We start from the raw sequence: 18673 nt of genomic DNA, 5'->3' as shown, positions 1-18673 counted from the left end.
AAATATATATATGTGTGTGTGTGTGTGTATACAAACATACATACCCATATATTCTCTGTGTGTGTCTCTCTCTCTGTCTCTCTCTGTCTGTCTCTGTCTCTGTCTCTCTCTCCATAGTATATTTAATGCAACTTTTAGAATACAATGAGATAAATCAGTTTTGTGACAGAACACCCCCAAAATGAAACTAATTATGGGTAACAGAAAATGGAAGATGTTCCAAGTTTCTAAAGAACCCACATACACATTCTTCTTTGTCAAGTTCTCTCCAAGAGGTAAAAGGCAGAGAAAACCACTCTGAAGTAAGGTCACTGGCTCCCACAGCACTGTTTGTCATGCCAGAGGCTCACTCAGTCTACTACATAATTCCTATAGCTACAATACTTCTCATTCTAGAGAAGCTATAACCAATACTACAGTCTGAAGAGGAAGGAAACAAACATTTTCCACAGAGAAGTATAACTACTTCATACTTTTTCAATTTGGAATTCAAATACATGTAATCATAACTTATCCTCACACATTAAAAAAATTCATAAACACACGTTGCTTTATAAGTGGTGCTTTCAAATAAATATTATCATTTAGCATTTTGACTTGAAAATTATGAAAATAAATTACAATCTAAGTCATTCTAATTAAACTACTACTATACCTTGTAAAGCAGAGTGAATAGCACAATGTGTAAGGTTTTACAGTGCAGAAGTCTCATGAGACCTTTATAGCTGGGGTGGAGTGATGTCCTTTTCTTATAAGGAGGCCAGGGATTGCCAGGGAATTTTCCACTCTGTTTTAAACTGTAGGAAAAAAAACAAAATCAAAAATACATGATAGACTCAAATTTAAACTACTGTATAAACTGATTTATAGGCATCAATTTCTGTCACATTTTCTAAACATTACTAACTGATATAAATGTTTTTAAATGCCAGACATTTATTCACTATACAATGAACATTATTTTTTCCTTTCCTATTGGATAAAAATTAGTTTTAAAAAAAAGCTAGTCTAAAAACTAGAAAGATGAATTTAAAAATACTTTTAAAAAAGACCACAGTAAAATATTCAGCAAAGTAATTTCCTCTTCTAACACTTGACAAAATCAGTAATCCGAAAGCATTCCCACTACTAACAACGGGAAAGCACATGAGAAGAAGCACAGTCTTCTGATCCCATACTGAGCCCTAAAAGAGAAAGTGTACTAGAGGTGTCGGGAGGAACAGGATTACCAATAGTCACCAATACTGTGGTGATAGTCTTGAAGTCTTTGAGGGCTACTGAGATGGCTTACGAGGTAAAGGCACTTGTCATCAAAGTCTAATGACCAAAGTTCAATCTGCTGACCTCAGATAGTAGAAGAAGAAAACTGAGTCCTACAAGTTGTCCTCTGACATCCTCACCAGGGGCAACAGGTGTGCCTGTGTATGCACATGCACACACACTAAACAAATGCAGTCTTGGAGCAGACTGGAAATTCCCAGACATGGAAAAAAGATTCCCTCTATTGCTGAGATCTAGAAAGTGTCCCATCTAAATGAGGAGAATAACTCTCAAGAAGAAGTAAGTTTATCTGTATCTGAACAGAAGAGCAGGAAGACAGTAATTACAATCCTTTACAAAAATAATCACAAGCTCAAAGCACAATAAGCAAAATTCGAGAAAATTACATAGAAAAGTTTATAGACCCACGTTGCTCAGAGCTCAAGGGGAAAAGAAGGAAGAGTCTTAACAAAACTATTAAAAAGCCCAGGTCTATAACACACGACAATTAGGTGAACTTAATACATTTATACAAACTGCGCTCAGAAGATTTATAAAAAGTTGTCAAATAATGCAGGATGCCCTGTTCAGCCCTCAGGACCACATAGAGCCGGGCACAGAGAAGCACACTTGTTCCCCAGGAACTTGTGGGATGGAGGCAGGAGGATCAGAAGGTCAAGATCATCCTCAGCTTATGGTGAGTTTGAAGCTAGCTTAAGCTATCTGAAACCTATAGAAAGGAAAAGAAAGAGAAGGAAGAAAGAAAAGAAAGAAAGAAAGAAAGAAAGAAAGAAGAGAGAAAGAAAGAAAGAAAGAAAGAAAGGAAAGAAAGAAAGAAAGAAAGGAAAGAAAGAAGAAAGAAAGAAAGAAAGAAAGAAAGAAAGAAAGAAGAAGAAGAAAGAAGAAAGAAAGAAAGAAAGAAAGAAAGAAAGAAAGAAAGAAAGAAAGAAAGAAGAAAGAAAGAAAGAAAAAAGAAAGAAAGAAAGAAAGAAAGAAAGAAAGAAAAGAAAGAAAGAAAGAAAAGAAAGAAAGAAAGAAAGAAAGAAAAGAAAGAAAGAAAGAAAGAAAGAAAAGAAAGAAAGAAAGAAAGAAAGAAAGAAAGAAAGAAAGAAAGAAAGAAAGAAAGAAAAGAAAGAAAGAAAGAAAGAAAGAAAGAAAGAAAGAAAGAAGAAAGAAAGAAAGAAAGAAAAAGAAAGAAAGAAAGAAAGAAAGAAAAAGAAAGAAAGAAAGAAAGAAAAGAAAGAAAGAAAGAAAGAAAGAAAGAAAGAAAGAAAGAAAGAAAGAAAGAGAAAGAAAGAAAGAAAGAAAGAAAGAAAGAAAGAAAGAAAGAAAGAAAGAAAGAAAGAAAGAAAGAAAGAAAGAAAGAAAGAAAGAAAGAAAGAAAGAGGGAGGGAGGGAGGGAGGGAGGGAGGGAGGGAGGGAGGGAGGGAGGGAGGGAGGGAGGGAGGGAGAGAGAGAGAAAGAAAGATGGATGGAAGGAAGGAAGGGAGGGAGGGAGGGAGGGAGGGAGGGAGGGAGGGAGGGAGGAGAGAGAGAGAGAGAGAAAGAAAGATGGATGGATGGAAGGAAGGGAGGGAGGAAGGAAGGAAGGAAGGAAGAAAGAAAGAAATGGAGGTGGAGGGAGCAAGAGGTCTGGTGGGTAGAAGCACACAAGCACCTAGCATGTACCAGCCTGCGCCCACATTCAGACTAAACTAATTTAAGGAACAGGGCTAAATAAGAAATAATGTCTTTTCTTCAAGCATAATGAACTGAGTTTGAATACCCAGCACCCATAAAAGCCAGACATGGCTGTGTCTGCCTGTAACCAAAGCACTGGGGGTGGAAAAGGGGGGATCCTCAGGGCTCCTTATCAAGCTCCAGCCTAGCTGAAACCAAGAGCTTCCAGTTCAGTGAGAGACCAGTTCAGTTTTAAGGTAGTAAGACAAGTAGTGATTAAGAATTTAAATTTTAAAAAAGCTAAACATTACACAGCAAATTTCAAAAATTACCAAGCCAACAAATAGACTATAATCACTTGTCATACAATAAATAAAACTAAAACTAACTTAAATATAAAATCCAAAACTACACACATGCAGACATTTTTAAATATTGTTAAATTAAAAAATCAAAGGTTTGTTAAAAATCTTAACAGAAAATATTTAGAATTTAAAGTATAAATAATATAAACTAAAAAAAAAAAAAAGTGAGCTGAAACCAAACAATACTTGGGAAGAAAACTTACGGTCTTAGCGCATATTTTTTAAAAATCAAAACTAAATATACAAGAAAGGATAACAAAGAAAAGCCAAACCAGCTGAAAAGAGATGATGATAAAAGGAAAAAGAATGAAATAGAAAAAATGGAAAGAAAAGAAACAAGAAAATCAAAAGTTAGTTCTGAGTCCTGATGTGGGATAATGCTTTTGTACACTGGTTTAATAAAATGCTGATTGGCCAGTAGCCAGGCAGGAAGTACAGGTGGGATAAGCAGACAAGGAGAATTCTGGGAAGAGAAAGGCTAAGTGAGGAGATGCCAGCCTGCCACCAGGGAGCAGCATGTAGTGGCACACAGGTAAAGCCACAGAACATGTGGCGACATACAGATTAACAGAAATGGGCTGAGTTTAAGTGTAAGAGCTAGTCAATAGTAAGCCTGAGCTAATAGCCGAGCAATTTTAATTAATATAAGCCTCTGTGTGTTTATTTGGGTCCGAGCAGCTGCAGGACCAGTGGGTGAGAGAGATTTGTTCTGACCGCACACCGGGTGTGACACAGAAAATGGCGCCTAACGTAGGGCGCAAACCCACAACCCAGGGATTAAGAGTCCCATGCTTTACTGACTGAGCTGGCTGAGCTCTTATTGCCTTGCTGTTCTCCTCTCATTGGCTCTTAGCCCAGCTACCTCACTTCCTTGTCACTGCCTGTCTGTACAGACCTCTAGGTCTCTATGGTTGGTACTGGGATTAAAGGCATGTGTCACCACGCTTGGCTCTGTTCCCTAGTGTGGGCTTGAACACACAGAGACCCTGCCTGCTAAGTGATAGGATTAAGGGCATATGCTATCACTGCCTGACTTTTGTGTTTACTTAAACTGACTTTCTATTTCCTTTGATCACCAGGCAAACTTTACTTATTAATATACAAATAAAATATCACCACAGGGTTCAGTTATGGCTCAGCAGGTAAAGCCACTTATTGTCAAATCTGAAGACCAGAGTGCATTCCCAGACCCCAGGTGAAGGCAGAAGAAAAAAAAAAACAACTACACAAGGTTGTTTTCTGACTTCCATACATGCAAATGTGACCCCTACACACACAAGAAATAAATTTCAAAAGTTTGCAAAAACGTGGACCACTATCTCACAGCACACATAAAAGTTAACACAAACCAGATCAAAGACTCAATGTAAAAGTCAAAACTATAAAATTCTTAGAGGAAAGCATAGGTTTAAATCTCTTTTAAAAAAGGGTTTATTATGTATACAGTATTCTGTTTGCATGTATGCCTGCATGCCAAAAGAGGGCACCAGATCTCATTATGGATGGTTGTGAGCCACTATGTAGTTCCTGGGAACTGAACTGAGTTCTCTGGAAGAGCAGCCAGTGCTCTTAATCGCTGAGCCATCTCTCCAGCTCAGGTTTAAATCTTTGTAACCTTGGATCAAGCAAGAGTCATGACATTAAAAGAAAGCCTCAGGAGCAAAAGAAAAAAACAAAAACCTCTCAACTAAGTGGAAACTCAATTTACAGGAGACTAAGAAGTAACTGTAAATCATGTATCTGCTACGTCTAGTATCAAAAATATATAGAGAATCCTTAGGAGTCAACAAAAGGGGACTGGAAAGATGGTCCATAGTTAAGAGTGAGTGCTGCTCTTGTGGAGAGTTTGTTTTCTAGCACCCATGTCCAGTGGCTTACAACTGCCTGAGCTCCAGAGGATGTGACATCCTCTTCTGGCCTCCAAGGGCATCTGCACTCAAGTGCACTGGCTGCTCTTGCAGATAACCTGGGTTCAATTCCCAGCACCCACATGGCAGCTTACCAGGAGATCCAGCACCTTCTTCTGGCATTCACAGAATCCAGGCATACATGAAGTACACTTACATACATGCAGGCAAACACTCATGCACATACACATACAATAAAAATAAATAAATCTGCCAGGCGGTGGTGGCGCATGCCTTTAATCCCAGCACTCGGGAGGCAGAGGCAGGCGGATCTCTGTGAGTTCGAGGCCAGCCTGGGCTACCAAGTGAGTTCCAGGAAAGGCGCAAAGCTACACAAGAGAAACCCTGTCTCGAAAAACAAACAAACAAACAAATAAATAAATAAACAGATAAATCTTTTTAAAAGCTAAACAAAACAATTCTTAAAGTCTATCCAAAAAGTCTATTTAAAAATGAGACAATAAGAGCTGGAGAGAGGGCCCAGAAGTTAATGAGACCAGAGTTTGTTTCCTAGCACCCACATCAGGTGTTCAGAACCACCTGTAACTCCAGCCCTAGGGGACTCAACATCTCTCAAGTGCACATACCCCCACACATCCACATAACTAAAAGCAAAATAATTTTGTGAAGAAGAGACTGACAAGATAGCTCAGTAAGTAAAAGCACTACCACACAGGTCTAGTGACCTGAGTTGCATCCCTGTAACCCATATAAAGATGGAAAGAGAGACCAACTTACAAAGTTGTCCTCTGATCTCCACACTTCATGGTATGCACACATCTCCACAGACATCAGACACACATATATAATAAATTTTTAATTAGCAATTTTAAATACACAATGACACTACTACTATCTGCTATATCAATAATAACAGGCAAGACAGTAAAAGCTAAAATAAATAAGGATGGACTTTTCCCCTCACCACTGCAAAAGAATTCTGCTGGAAGGATTCCTCTCTACTGAGGATAAAACACCAAGCACAGTAAAAGGTATAAAGACAGAATATTAAAGTTATGATTTGAATTTGATTCAAAGCCACTAAGTCTTGTGTCATAGTTTGGGTTTTTATTGCTATGAAAAGACACCATGACCACAGCAACTCTTATAGATGAAAACATTTCATTGAGGAGGCTCGCTTACAATTTCAGAGGTTCAGTCCATTATCATCAAGGCAGGGATGGTGGTGACATGCAGATAGATATGGTGCTGGAGCTGGGAGTGCTACATTTTGACTCAAAGGCAACAGGAAGTTGACTGAATATCACAGAGGGAAGCTTGAGCAAAAAAACCTCAAAGCCCGCCCTCACGATGACACACTTCCTCCAAGGCCACACCTCCTAATAGTGCCATTCACTTTGAGCACCATTTTCTTTCAAACCACCACACCTTGTCTCCCTCCCATTGGCTCACAAACTAAAGAGAGCAAGGCCATTACCTTTGGGGCAATATTGAAGCAACTTCTTGGAGAAGGCTAACCTAAACAACCAGACATAAGGCTTCTTAACAAACCTACCTACAACACAGTCTGTAAAAACTCTTATTCACACACATCCAGAATCATCAGAACCTGAGGAATGCCCATGACCTGAAAGCTAGAGATGGAATAATAGGTAACATATCTCAGGGGTAAGAAATACTTGGGGAGAGGGGAGATGGGGATTAAAATAAACATCATTAACACAGCATCAAAATGAGTCGTACTATGAGCGTGTGCACAGGAGGGCTCTATGGGTAAAGCACATGTTGGATAAACATGAGAACCCACATACAAGCCAGGAGTGCTGGGACATTCTTGGAACTCCAGTGCTAGGGGGCAGAGACAGGCAGATCCCAGGGGTTAATATTCTGTCCCCTCCCACTTGAAATCCCACCTCTTGGGGCTGCCCTGCATCCTGAAGTAAAGGAAAAATTCCTCCCCTTCCCCCCACTCCATTCCCACAAAGTGTGCACCTCCGCTTTCTCTCCTTCTCTTTCTTCCTTGTCTCTCTCTTTCCTATCTTTCTCTTCACTTCTCCATTATAATAAACTCTCCACGTGGCTGCAGTGCCTGGGTGTGAGTGACTTCCCACGTGTCGCCGCCCCTGCTGCGTCTGCCCAGCATGTTTTCCCTCACACGGGGGATATCCTGGCCAGGCCAGCTGAGGGTTGCCTACTTGTGCAAATTCATACCAGGAGGGGCTCACTGGGCAACAAAACAGTCAGCTCTAAGTTCAGTGAGAGATCCTATCTCAAAAAACAAGCTGGAGAAATGACTAAGGAAAACAACTTCATGTCAACCTCTGACCTCCAGATATGCCTACATGGGTGAGCACATCTACACACTCACATGGAGGGTGGGAACAGGAACTAAAAAGGCAAATGGAGGAATGTGGAAAGACAAAGAATAAAATAGGAAAGGAAAAAATAATTGTTTAAAAAAGCTTTGGAAATATGATTTTATTTGATTGTACAAAGTAGTACCTTAGACCTAAACAGCTAATGACAGAACATTGATTAGAAGACACATTATTCCTCCAAAGTTCTAAGTCAGTTTGTGCCAACACGTTTCTCTGCACTTGTAACCATGACACCAGAGTCAAGATAATCAGGTTGTAGAGATCAGGTGTCAGCAGCAATTCTAACAGTCTTTAGGTAAAGCCAAACTCCCTGGAAGACAAGACTATGACTAGTTGAGAACTTTTGCTCTAAAAAAAGAAATAAACTGCTCAGAATTATATGAAAAGTTGGCCTGATGATGTATTCCTTTAACCCCAGCACTCTGGAGGTAAGGATCTCTGATTTTTAGGTCAACTTGTTCTACATAGTAAGACCCTGTCTCAAAAAAAAAAGAAAAAGTACAGAGATAACTATTTTCCTATCACAGTACCCAGCATGTGACAATAGATACATAGTAGAAAATAAAATTTCTCCCTTCCAAATTGTTTGTGAAATAATTTTTAAAAATTTATTTATTCTTATTTTATGTCCACTGGTGTCTTGTCTGCATGTACATCTGTATTAGAGTGTCAGTTCCACTGGAACTGGAGTTACAGACAGTTGTGAGCTGCCATATGGGTGCTGGGATTGAACCCAGGTCCTCTGGAAGAACATCCAGTGCTTTTAACTACTGAGCCATCTTTCTAGCCCCAATGTGAAAATTAATAATCTATAATTAATAGATCTTTCAAAGCTTTATATTTTTTTCAGCCCAATCATAGTATTAATTCCTATTAGTTACAAAGTAATAGAAGCTATTAAATTTATTTATATACTTACTTCTTATATATTCAAAATGACTAACAACCATAACCACTCAAAAAGTCATAAAAAAAAAAAAACTTAAAACAACAGTACTTATCAAGTCAACTTGTAGATTTTTCCAAGCAAATGTTTCCTCTCATCAATTTTGCATCTTTCAATTTCTTTTTTTTTTTTTTTTTTTTTTGGTTTTTTTTTTTTTTTTTGAGACAGGGTTCTCTGTATAACAGTCCTGGCTATCATGGAACTTGCTCTGTAGATCAGGCTGTCGTGAAACTTACTGAGGTTTGCCTGCCTCTGCCTCCCAAGTGCTGGGATTAAAGGCATGCACCACTCACCACCCACCACCACCACCACCACCACCACCCGGTTTACCTTTCAATTTCTTTCTTTCTGTTTTGATTTGGTTTGCTTGTTCATTGAGACAGAATCCCATATAGTCCTGGCTGTCCTTGAACTGGCTATGTAGACAAGGCTGGCCTTAAACTCACAGAGACCTGCCTTCCTCAGACTCCTGAGTGATAGGATTAAGGTTGTGTGCAATCGTGCCTGGCATGTTCCAATTTTTCAACATGAACTATTCAATTTTACTTATCCAACAAATACTTACTAGATGAATGTCTACTAGGAGACAGTATTGAGCTGCCATAGATCCTGAGATATGTAAGAAATATAGAAGCAAAAACATCTTCCCTCAAGGAGCTAAGTAAATAAATGCCCACGAGCAAACAAATTGGAACAAAAGGATGTAAAATATGCAAAAGGAGGTGGCCAAGTAAACAGAGACAGGAAAACCTCAAATTTTCTCCTCCAAGATTCTAGAGAAAGGCAGAAAGATGATGGCTGAGTTAAGTTTGGTTTTTACTGTTTCAGGGAATTTTGTTTTGTTTGGGTTAAGTTTGTTTTTTTCAAGTATTGCCTATGATGGAGGCTAAAGTGAACATTTTTTTTTTTTTTTTTTTTTTTTTTTTGAGACAGGGTTTCTCTGCGTAGCTTTGCGCTTTCTGAGCTCACTTGGTAGCCCAGGCTGGCCTCGAACTCACAGAGATCCGCCTGGCTCTGCCTCCCGAGTGCTGGGATTATTATCTAGTAAAAATCTTGGCAAAAGGAAAGTTTCAATTACACCTAACATCTATATTATACACTAACAGTTATTTGAATATTATCTGAATAAAGACTTTCTCAAGACCAATTTTTTTTTTTCAAGATAGAGTTTCTCTGTGTAGTCCTGGAACTTGCTCTGTAGACCAGGCTGGCCTCAAACTTGGAGAGATCCACCTGGCTCTGCCTCCTGAGCGCTGGGATTAAAAGCATGCACCACCACCACACAGCCAATTTTTTTTTCTGTAATCAATGTTTTATAATATTTTTGCATATAAATAAGTAAAATTCACTTTGCTTTGACTAGTTACTCAACTGTCAAGCACGGCAATATTTTCATACTTTCTGTAGATAGCCACTATCTCCAATGTCACACTATTTTATTTTTATACCTGTGTCTCCTCTACTGGTTCAAAGTAGAGCAACACAAAATCAAACTTCAAATTTGATTGATCAAATAGTAACTAGGTTTTTCTTTTTTAACTTAGGAATCATGTTTTATAAAAAGTTACTTAATTAAGTAAACATCAAATTTTGTTTGTTGTTTTATTTTGGGGGACAAGCTCTCACTGTACAGCCCAGGCTGGCCTTGAACTCAAGATCCTTCTGGAGTGCTGGTATTACAGGCATGACTTACAACGTCCAGCTTTATAGCTAATTTTTATAAGGACTTTGAGAAAATAAATCTCAGCTAAACTGTTTTTTAAGAATCTTCAGATGATATTTTCTCTTAAATACATTTTAATGAGGCATTTTATGTGTTACAATTGAAACTTTTCTATAGAAACACAAATTATTCCATAATAATATTAATCAACTTATCAGACTTACAATGCTGTGTATCTGTCCATTGCGGACTGCACATCTCTGCGGTAAACTGTTCGAAGAATGACCATGACCGGGTCAAACTCCTGATCCCAGACTTCAGCTATTAGACAAAAGGAAGCAGAAACAGAAAGTTGACTTCTTAAGAATAAACCAAACTGAAATTACTTATTATATTCATTGAGAACATTTTAAATTCAAAATTGGAAGTTAAACTTAATTAATTTGTCTTAACAAGAGCTTGAAGCTGTGATTACTTTTACTAAGTTAAAAGCCATAATTTAAACCTTAGGAATGTCCTCTTGGGTTCTACAAGCCTCAGCAAGCAAAAGGTTTATAATGTAACAATGCCCCACTATAAAGTTTAGATCATTGTTGTTGGATTTAAGTATTTTTTTTCTTATTTTCTTGGTAAGGTGTATATTAGAAACAGTAAATACCTTTAAAATGATTCAACTATAAAATTATGCAAACTAAATTAAAAATGTACCCATCAGCTGATTTGCAAGGTCACTTTATAAATTGTGGTTTTCTACCCCTCAACTAAAAATTAATCATGGTTCTCCTTCCCTTCTGTACAATTAAGAGTCACTATCCTATGTACTGTGTATACAATTGGTGATGCATAGGATGGTTCTAAGTATTAAGTGTATATATACCATTTTCTTTTAATACTTATATCATTATTTTCAACATGTAATTTTCAGATTTAATATGTAACTATAAGATACAAATAAAACTCATCACCTTATTAATAATCATGTTAGGATAAAGTAATGTTAAAAAAAAGAACTCACTGGGGGGGAAAACAGTAAAATCTTAAGAATGTAATCTTACAGATGATTTTAGATGAGACAAATGTCTAAAAGGTAGCCTAAAAAGCTAGATAGCTCTTCCAGAGGGCCTGGGGTTCAATTCCTAACATCCACATGATTACTCACAGAAACTTATAACTCTAGTTCCAGAAGATTTTATGCCCTCTTCTGACTTCTGAGGGTACCTGGCACACATATATGGTACACATATATACATGGCAGGCAAACACTCATAAAATTGTTATAAAAATTAAAAAATATGTCACAAGCCAGGCAGTGGTAGCACATGTCTTTAATCCCAGCACTTGGGAGGCAGAGGCAGGTGGATCTCTATGAGTTCTAAGCCAGCCTGGTCTATAGTGTGAGTTCCAAGACTGTCAGAGCTACACAAAGAAACCTTGTCTTAAAAAAACAAAAAAATGAAAATAAATAAATAATAATAACAATAATAATAAAATGTCACATGTGGTGGCTCACACCTTTAATCATAGCATTCATGAGGCAGAGGCAGATGACCTATGTGGGTTCGAGGCCAATGAAGTCTACATAGGAAGTTCCAGGACAAGGTTACATAATGAGATCCTGCCTCAAAAAAATAACTGGTCAGCCATGAAATAACATATACAAGTAACACTGGGTAGACTAAGGAATTTGTATTTATATATTTAGAGAGAGAGAGAAAAAAAAACAATCAAGAACAAGAGGCTATGAATTTGAGTGAGAGCAAAAAAAGAGGAAACATGAAAGAGGTTGAAAAGAGGAAAAAGAAAGGGAGAAATTATGTAATTATATTTAATTTCAAAATGCTTTAAATTGGAAATGAATAAAATACTACAATATGACCTGAGAATGATTTTAGAAGCGGTCTCTTACACTAAGTTAAACGATTTTGTTACTCTCATTCTCTCTAGCAAAATCCTTAACATTTGCAAACACAGAGCTTAAGCTTATCTCACTTTCTACCAAAGGAAACTGCTGAGTATAGTCCCCAGTCTGCCTTGAATTTGAATGTGCATAACAACCATCCAAAGAGCCTGTTTATCGAACAGTTCCCAGATTTTACCCAGAAAGAATCTGATGAGAGCAGAGAGGGAATGAGGCATGAGGTGAGTATTTGGAGCCATGCCTACAGGTGAGCCTGGTATAGTCTGTCAATCATCGCATCAGACAGGAACTCCACTCCATTCCTAAGTTCATCTAGATTTCGGAAACAGTGTGTTCTTTCCATAATAAAGACACACTCTGCTTTCCCTTTAGTGGAATCATATTCCACCCAGACACTGGATTATTCCTTCTACTTATGAATACCCCAGGAAATAACACGTAAGGCTTTTCTTCTGTCCTTTGCTAACTGTAGTACATGCTATATGTAACTTCAAAATGCATACTAGACTTTCATTTAGAAAATAATGTTTAGGGCTGGAGAAATGGCTCAGAGGTTAAGAGCACTGGCTGCTCTTCCAGAGGACCCAGGTTCAATTCCCAGCACCCCCATGGCAGCTCACAACTGTCTGTAACTCCAGTTCCAGGGCATCTAACACTCTCACGCCAATGCAATAAAATAAAGTTAAATAAATTATTAAATAAAAAAAAAAAATGTTGAAGAGGTCAAGGAGCACAAACTTCAACCTCTTCAAATTTTTACTGTGAAAACTAAAATTTTTTCTTATTAAGACCCCTCTGTCAATCAAAATTTCACCAATTTCTCACTCTTGTCAATCAAATCATCTATAAATGTAGGAGAAAAACATTAGAAAGCCAATCACTTAAGGAAAAGGCTTCCATGAATTTAAACATATTACGCTGTAAATGCCATCAGCATCCTAGACAGACTTTAAACTGTCTCAGGTTAAAAATTAGATAGTGAGCATTGTGGGAAACGCCTTTAATCCCAGCACACGGGAGACAGAGTAAGTAGATCTCTGTGAGTGTGGGGCCAGTCTGGGGGGCACAGAAATGTCCAGTCAGCCAAGGTTACATAGTAAGACTTTGTCTTTAAAAAAAATTCAACAAAATAAATGAATAAATGATGAAACTGTTTCGAATCGAATTAAGAAAGATGCCTTTTTCTTTTATAATTTATGGTTCATTCATGGTTAGTGGTCACTTACAGAATGAACTAGAGTTCCTAGTTAAAGCTGTTTTTGTAATTTAGTTATTTTAGAAGGTCATAATGTAACAGAAATACTTTCTGTTGTTGTTTGAGACACAGTCTCTTAATTATGTAGCCCTGGTTATCCTGGAACTAGTTACATAGACTAGGCTGGCCTAGAACTCAGAGATCCACCAGCCTGCCTCTGCCTCCTAAATAGAAGTAATAGCACTGTTTACTAGGAAAAACATAAATTTATAAGAAATTTGGCAGAAGAACACCAGAACTGGATTACTACAAGACAAAGGTTTTTAGGATAAGGTTAGCAGAGCACTTGTTTTAGAGGACAGGACCTGAGTCTCATCCAAAAACACACAGGAAAAGACATGGGGGCATGCACTTAGAATCCCAGAGCCGAGAGGTGGAGTCAGGCAAATCTCTGTGGCTGTTTGGCCAACAATTTGCCTATTAAACAAGCTCTAGTTTTAATGAAAGAACTGTTGCAAAGAACAAGGTGGATAGCATCTGAGGAATGAACAATACATTCAAAGGTGACTTCTGGCTCCGGGATCTGCATACCCACACAAACACGCATGCACACTAAATAAATAAATACACAGATAAGCATTTTCTTTCAGTGTACACATGAAAGTATACATTTACATTTGTTAAACATACCTTTGGGAGTATACATGCCCTGTTGCATAGAACCTCCAGGTTCAAAAACAGGAGCCTTAAAATCAGCTACAGCAGATAAAACTGATTCAAAGCTGTAACTTCCAGGAATAATGCCACTTTTTGGGTTGGGATTTTCTGGGATATGATGTATGTGTCAAGAAAAAAACAATATTAACCACTAGAACAAGCTTCAAAGTCTGCAAATTACTCATTTCTAATTCATTTTACCAAAATAGAAAATGACTGGCAGTAATGTATAAAGTTGGCCACAAGAGGGCCACATAATAAGTCAGTATTAACTTTATTGAGTTGTCTTTTTCAATCATTTAAATCTAGAATCCAGTTAAAAAACTATATGATGAAGTAGTCCTAAGTATACTCCCCCCCAAAAAAAAAATTGTCAAACTCCATTAAATGAGAGGAAAACAATTTTAATTATCTCCATTTTCATCAATGCATAGCTGCACTCTTCAAAAACCCAGTAAGAGCGGGGCAGTGGTGGCACACACATATTTAATCCCAGCACTTGGAGACAGAGGCAGGCAGATCTCTATGAGTTTGAGGCCAGCCTGGTCTACAGAGTGAGTTCCAGGACAGTCAGAGCTGTTACACAGAGAAACCCTGTCTACCACTGAATGAATAATCAGTTCTATACCAAGGACCATGCTTCCAGTAGGTAGAGGGTAATCCATAAACTTGAAAATTCTTTAAGACTCAATTCTAACAAAAATCTTTAGAATGTTTAAAAGCCCAGTAGTGGTAATTTTAAGGACTCTCTCTAAGCTCTATGAATTCCAGGTTGGCTACATAAGAAGACATAGGTACCATTTACAAAATGTCCACCTTCCACTCCCTAATGTTGTTTGAGAGGATCAGGTCCTATGTGTCCAGAACTATCAGTCCTGAGGTCAACCTAAAGTCTAAGAAAATCTTTCCAAGCGGCAGTAAAGGTGACAAAAATGCATACCACCTGCCCTGAACATATCCTTCAGCAAACAACTGAGATTTTTCTTTTTCTGCATATTTTCAAATCTAAGGGGGAAAAAAATCCTTAAAAATTGAGATATTTTTAATCCATAACAGTAATTTCTACTATGAGCACAAAATTGCATCTTTAAAGGATATGAGGTCAAGCAAAGAGCTATGCGTCCTGTCATTCATACACAGCTGGGCTACCATTTCTGCCCTGAGAATCTCATCATCAGACATTCCTAAAATTATTAAAAACAGAATTAGTCAATATGGAGATGGATTATAAAGAATTCACCACATATTTTATTATGATGTTCTACAAAATGTGAAATGTCTTAAGTTAAAGAGTAAAAACTACAAGGCCCAAATTGAACTGCAGTTTCACTACCTTAATACTGTAGTTCCTATAAGCAAAAAATTTTTTAAAGATTATTCTAAACCATGTATTAATTGTACATGTCCAGATTTTAAAGGTATGTTTAAATATATGCACATCCTTTTTCTTCCTCCATAAACCAGACACTAACAGGAATAGGGAAAGAGAAAGAAAAAGCAGGTAACATCCCGATTTATGGTTTACCTAAGTGTAAACGAAGACTCAGAAGAATCACAAGGAAGGTGAGTGCGCCCTCCAGCATCGACCGCTCATGCTCCACATCAAGTACTGTATTGTGGTGCTGTGAAGCCATGGTCAGTAAGTCCACCACCTTAAACCTATAAGAATAGTGCAAATACATTTTTAGAGAATAGAAGAAAATTAAGTTAAATCCCAGATATTTTCTCATATATATCTTATGCTTACCTTTCAAAGACCGACGATATAAAGTAATCTGGGTCAAGTCGAGAAGCACAGACCTTTAAAAACATGAGGAAAGCTTTTCAGTTTTGCTTCTTATACTAGTCATGTTTTTAAATTTTCTGTATCTTCTTCTATAAACTGCAAGCCACACAAACCCAGAAAAAGCACCAAGGACTAGTAAAAGATATTAAGGATAGCTGGGGATATTAAATTCCTAAACAATAGAAAATTCATTTAGGAGCACAGCCCCACGCAAGCATCCGCCTACTTCATCTAACTCACATAAAAATGCAGTATTTCCCGAGCCCACAATGAATCTAGGGCTTCATGCAGCACAAGTAGGTACAGCCTTATGCAGCAAAGTCTGCCAGAACCATTTCAATTCCTTCCTCCATTCTATCTTGCCTTTTCAACAGAAACCCTCAAAACAGTGTTTGCCTGGGCTTTCTGCCTGCTGCCTCCTGACTACATCAAGACACACATTGAGGCATTTCTAAAGTACAACATCTGGCTATCGAGCTGACTCACCTGTAATAAGTAAATATCGGGATCAATCATGGAGTTGCAGAAATGAGACTGGACATAGGTCATGGCTTGTCCTTTGATTTGCAGACCATTTCTTACCCACATGTTGCTGTGGATTTCAGCAAGACTAGCCTAATAAAAAGTGAATTAGAAAATAGGTCATCTAAATTTAATAAAATTATATTGTATTAAGTAATCATTTCAAATATTTTCACTTAATCATAGTATGAGCTTAGCATTCTGTCCAACATTATTCAGTTTAAATAAACCTTTTGTGTTTGTTTGGTTTTGTTTGCTTTTGTTTTTAGGACAGGGTCTCACTATATAGCCCAGGCTGACCATAAATTCACTATGCTCCTCAGGTTGGCCTCTGTTCCACTATGTAGGTTTATTTTTAAATATCCAAACTAATGACTGTATTTTATACAGCTCTCATCTTTGAAGTTTAAAAACGAGCTAGTTTTTCACTATAGATACATTTATAATAACTGCACTGAAATCTTTTTGAGAAATCAGTGCTTATTTTTCTTTCAACCTCTGCCATGCAAATATATATATATATATATATATATATATATATATATATATATATACATAATGCTTAAAGACATAAGCATAAAACAAATCTAATTGGTCAAAGTTGATGAATATACTATACATTTAAGTTCAACCTAACTCAACTTTCAACCTAAAAAAAATCTTGTAAGTAACTGGAACTAAAATCGAAAATTAGATTAGAACTTACTCTATTAGAATTTAATTCTTCATGTCCAGCATCAACTAAAGCTAAAGGAGGATGAGAAAACCAAGCCATCCCATTCAAGCTGTTTTAGAAGCCTGAATACATACTTGAATTTGGAGTGGGTGAACCATTAGTTTCATTAACATCTCCTGATCCGGTAAAAGAGAATCCAAGTCTAATTCTTGACATTTCACAGCCTAGAAATCCATGATCAAAAAGTTAGTAATTCAATATTCTCCCCGAAATTATAAATAACATCCAGAAAAGAATCCGTCAGTGGCAGGCTCACCTTACTTAGAAACATAGCATAATAACGGTGTAGTGGCAGGTGAAAGGTGACTTGGTTAGGAGCTGGCTGGAGTAAACAAAATGCACAGATCAATGCTTTACACAGGTTCCAAGGTTTCAAACATTGTAAACATTGTCCTACCTAGATTAATTCCTACACTGTTTTTTAATCAACACTTAAAATCTTAGAAGCATAGCTTTGAAAAGAACAACATCTCAACAGGAGCTTCTGAAGTTCCAAATACCAAACTAGAATCAGCTCTTTGGTGTTAAAATGTACTTTGAACTCCTCGTTACAGATGCAGCTATAAAACACAGACAGACATATCTGTTTCCTGTCTACACTCCTACTGCTAGGTTAACCCTGGAAAGAAAGGGACGCCCCACACCCATTCTTGCTTTCTAAACACTTTCCTCACTAGAAATCATCAGACAGCCTTACAAATACTGACTCCGGGAAAGGAATAGGGAAACTATATATACAAGGGACATAAGCATGCATGTACTCAGAAATGATGGAGAAGCAAAACACAGAAATCAACTTGAAGGGGCTCTCACTGGCATCAAATTCAATACACCCACCCGAGACCATCTGAACATCAAACAGAATAGAGCATACTGAGAAAAACAGAAACTATGAACCCCCATCATATAAGTCAGTGAACTGAAAACTGAATAAGAACACAGAAATATTTGCAGCTTCAAGGTATGTCCTCACAAAAATATCTTACTAATTACAGTGAGAAAAAGAACAACTTTATGCTGAAGAAGCCCAGCAGGCACCCTACTAAGCAAGTAATCAAAGCGAACAAACACTGGGACAAACATGTCACAGACCATCAGAGTAGATACAATGAAAGCCTCCAACCATCTTTCTGTGATATTCCTGGAAAATATATATAACCTGAATTTAATCAGGAGGCAAACCTAAACTGAGCAACACTCTACAAGATAACTAACCTACACCTTTCAAAATGCCACTGTCTGGAGAGAAACAAACACTGAGAAAAGTGTTCCAGAAAGCGATCTGAGACAAGGTAACAAAATTCCCCAGGTGACTGAACCCCATCATTCTGCAAAGAAGAGCATCAATGAGAGCTGTAGAGAGAGTCAGTAGAGTGTACTGGAGGACTGCATTCCAGCCCCCTAGAGCTCAATGTAAAAAGCCAGGTATCCTGTTATAATCCCAACACTGAGAAAAGAGAGAAAGGCAGATCCTAGGGCCAGTCAATCAGGTTGGCCTACTTGGTGAGCTATAAACAATAAGAGATCTTGTCTCAAAAATAAGATGGACAGCTCCTAAGGAATGACACTCAAAGTTGACTGTGACATCCCCAGGCAATTGAGTGACTTGCATGTACATATGTATGTACACACACACACAAAAAAAAAACACACACACCCC

The 18673-nt window shown here is 37.6% G+C and overlaps 1 protein-coding gene across 6 annotated transcripts in view; it reads right to left on the bottom strand.

Annotated features, from left to right (window-relative positions):
- Positions 1 to 18673, bottom strand: part of Ubr3 (ubiquitin protein ligase E3 component n-recognin 3) — a 146857-nt gene that overhangs the window by 69920 nt on the left and 58264 nt on the right. For all 6 annotated transcript variants that reach the window (XM_028881970.2, XM_028881969.2, XM_028881971.2 and 3 more), the window contains exons 12-20: positions 17270 to 17335; positions 17088 to 17177; positions 16242 to 16370; positions 15717 to 15769; positions 15495 to 15628; positions 15068 to 15153; positions 13943 to 14084; positions 10364 to 10460; positions 656 to 797 (exon numbers count right to left, since the gene is read on the bottom strand). In XM_028881970.2, the coding sequence (XP_028737803.1) occupies positions 656 to 797; positions 10364 to 10460; positions 13943 to 14084; positions 15068 to 15153; positions 15495 to 15628; positions 15717 to 15769; positions 16242 to 16370; positions 17088 to 17177; positions 17270 to 17335 (939 nt within the window). The remainder of the gene's footprint in view (positions 1 to 655; positions 798 to 10363; positions 10461 to 13942; positions 14085 to 15067; positions 15154 to 15494; positions 15629 to 15716; positions 15770 to 16241; positions 16371 to 17087; positions 17178 to 17269; positions 17336 to 18673) is intronic.

The sequence above is a fragment of the Peromyscus leucopus genome, chromosome 4 (assembly GCF_004664715.2).
Source record: "Peromyscus leucopus breed LL Stock chromosome 4, UCI_PerLeu_2.1, whole genome shotgun sequence".
NCBI classification, from domain to species: domain Eukaryota; kingdom Metazoa; phylum Chordata; class Mammalia; order Rodentia; family Cricetidae; genus Peromyscus; species Peromyscus leucopus.
This window is presented reverse-complemented; position numbering and strand designations above follow the sequence as displayed.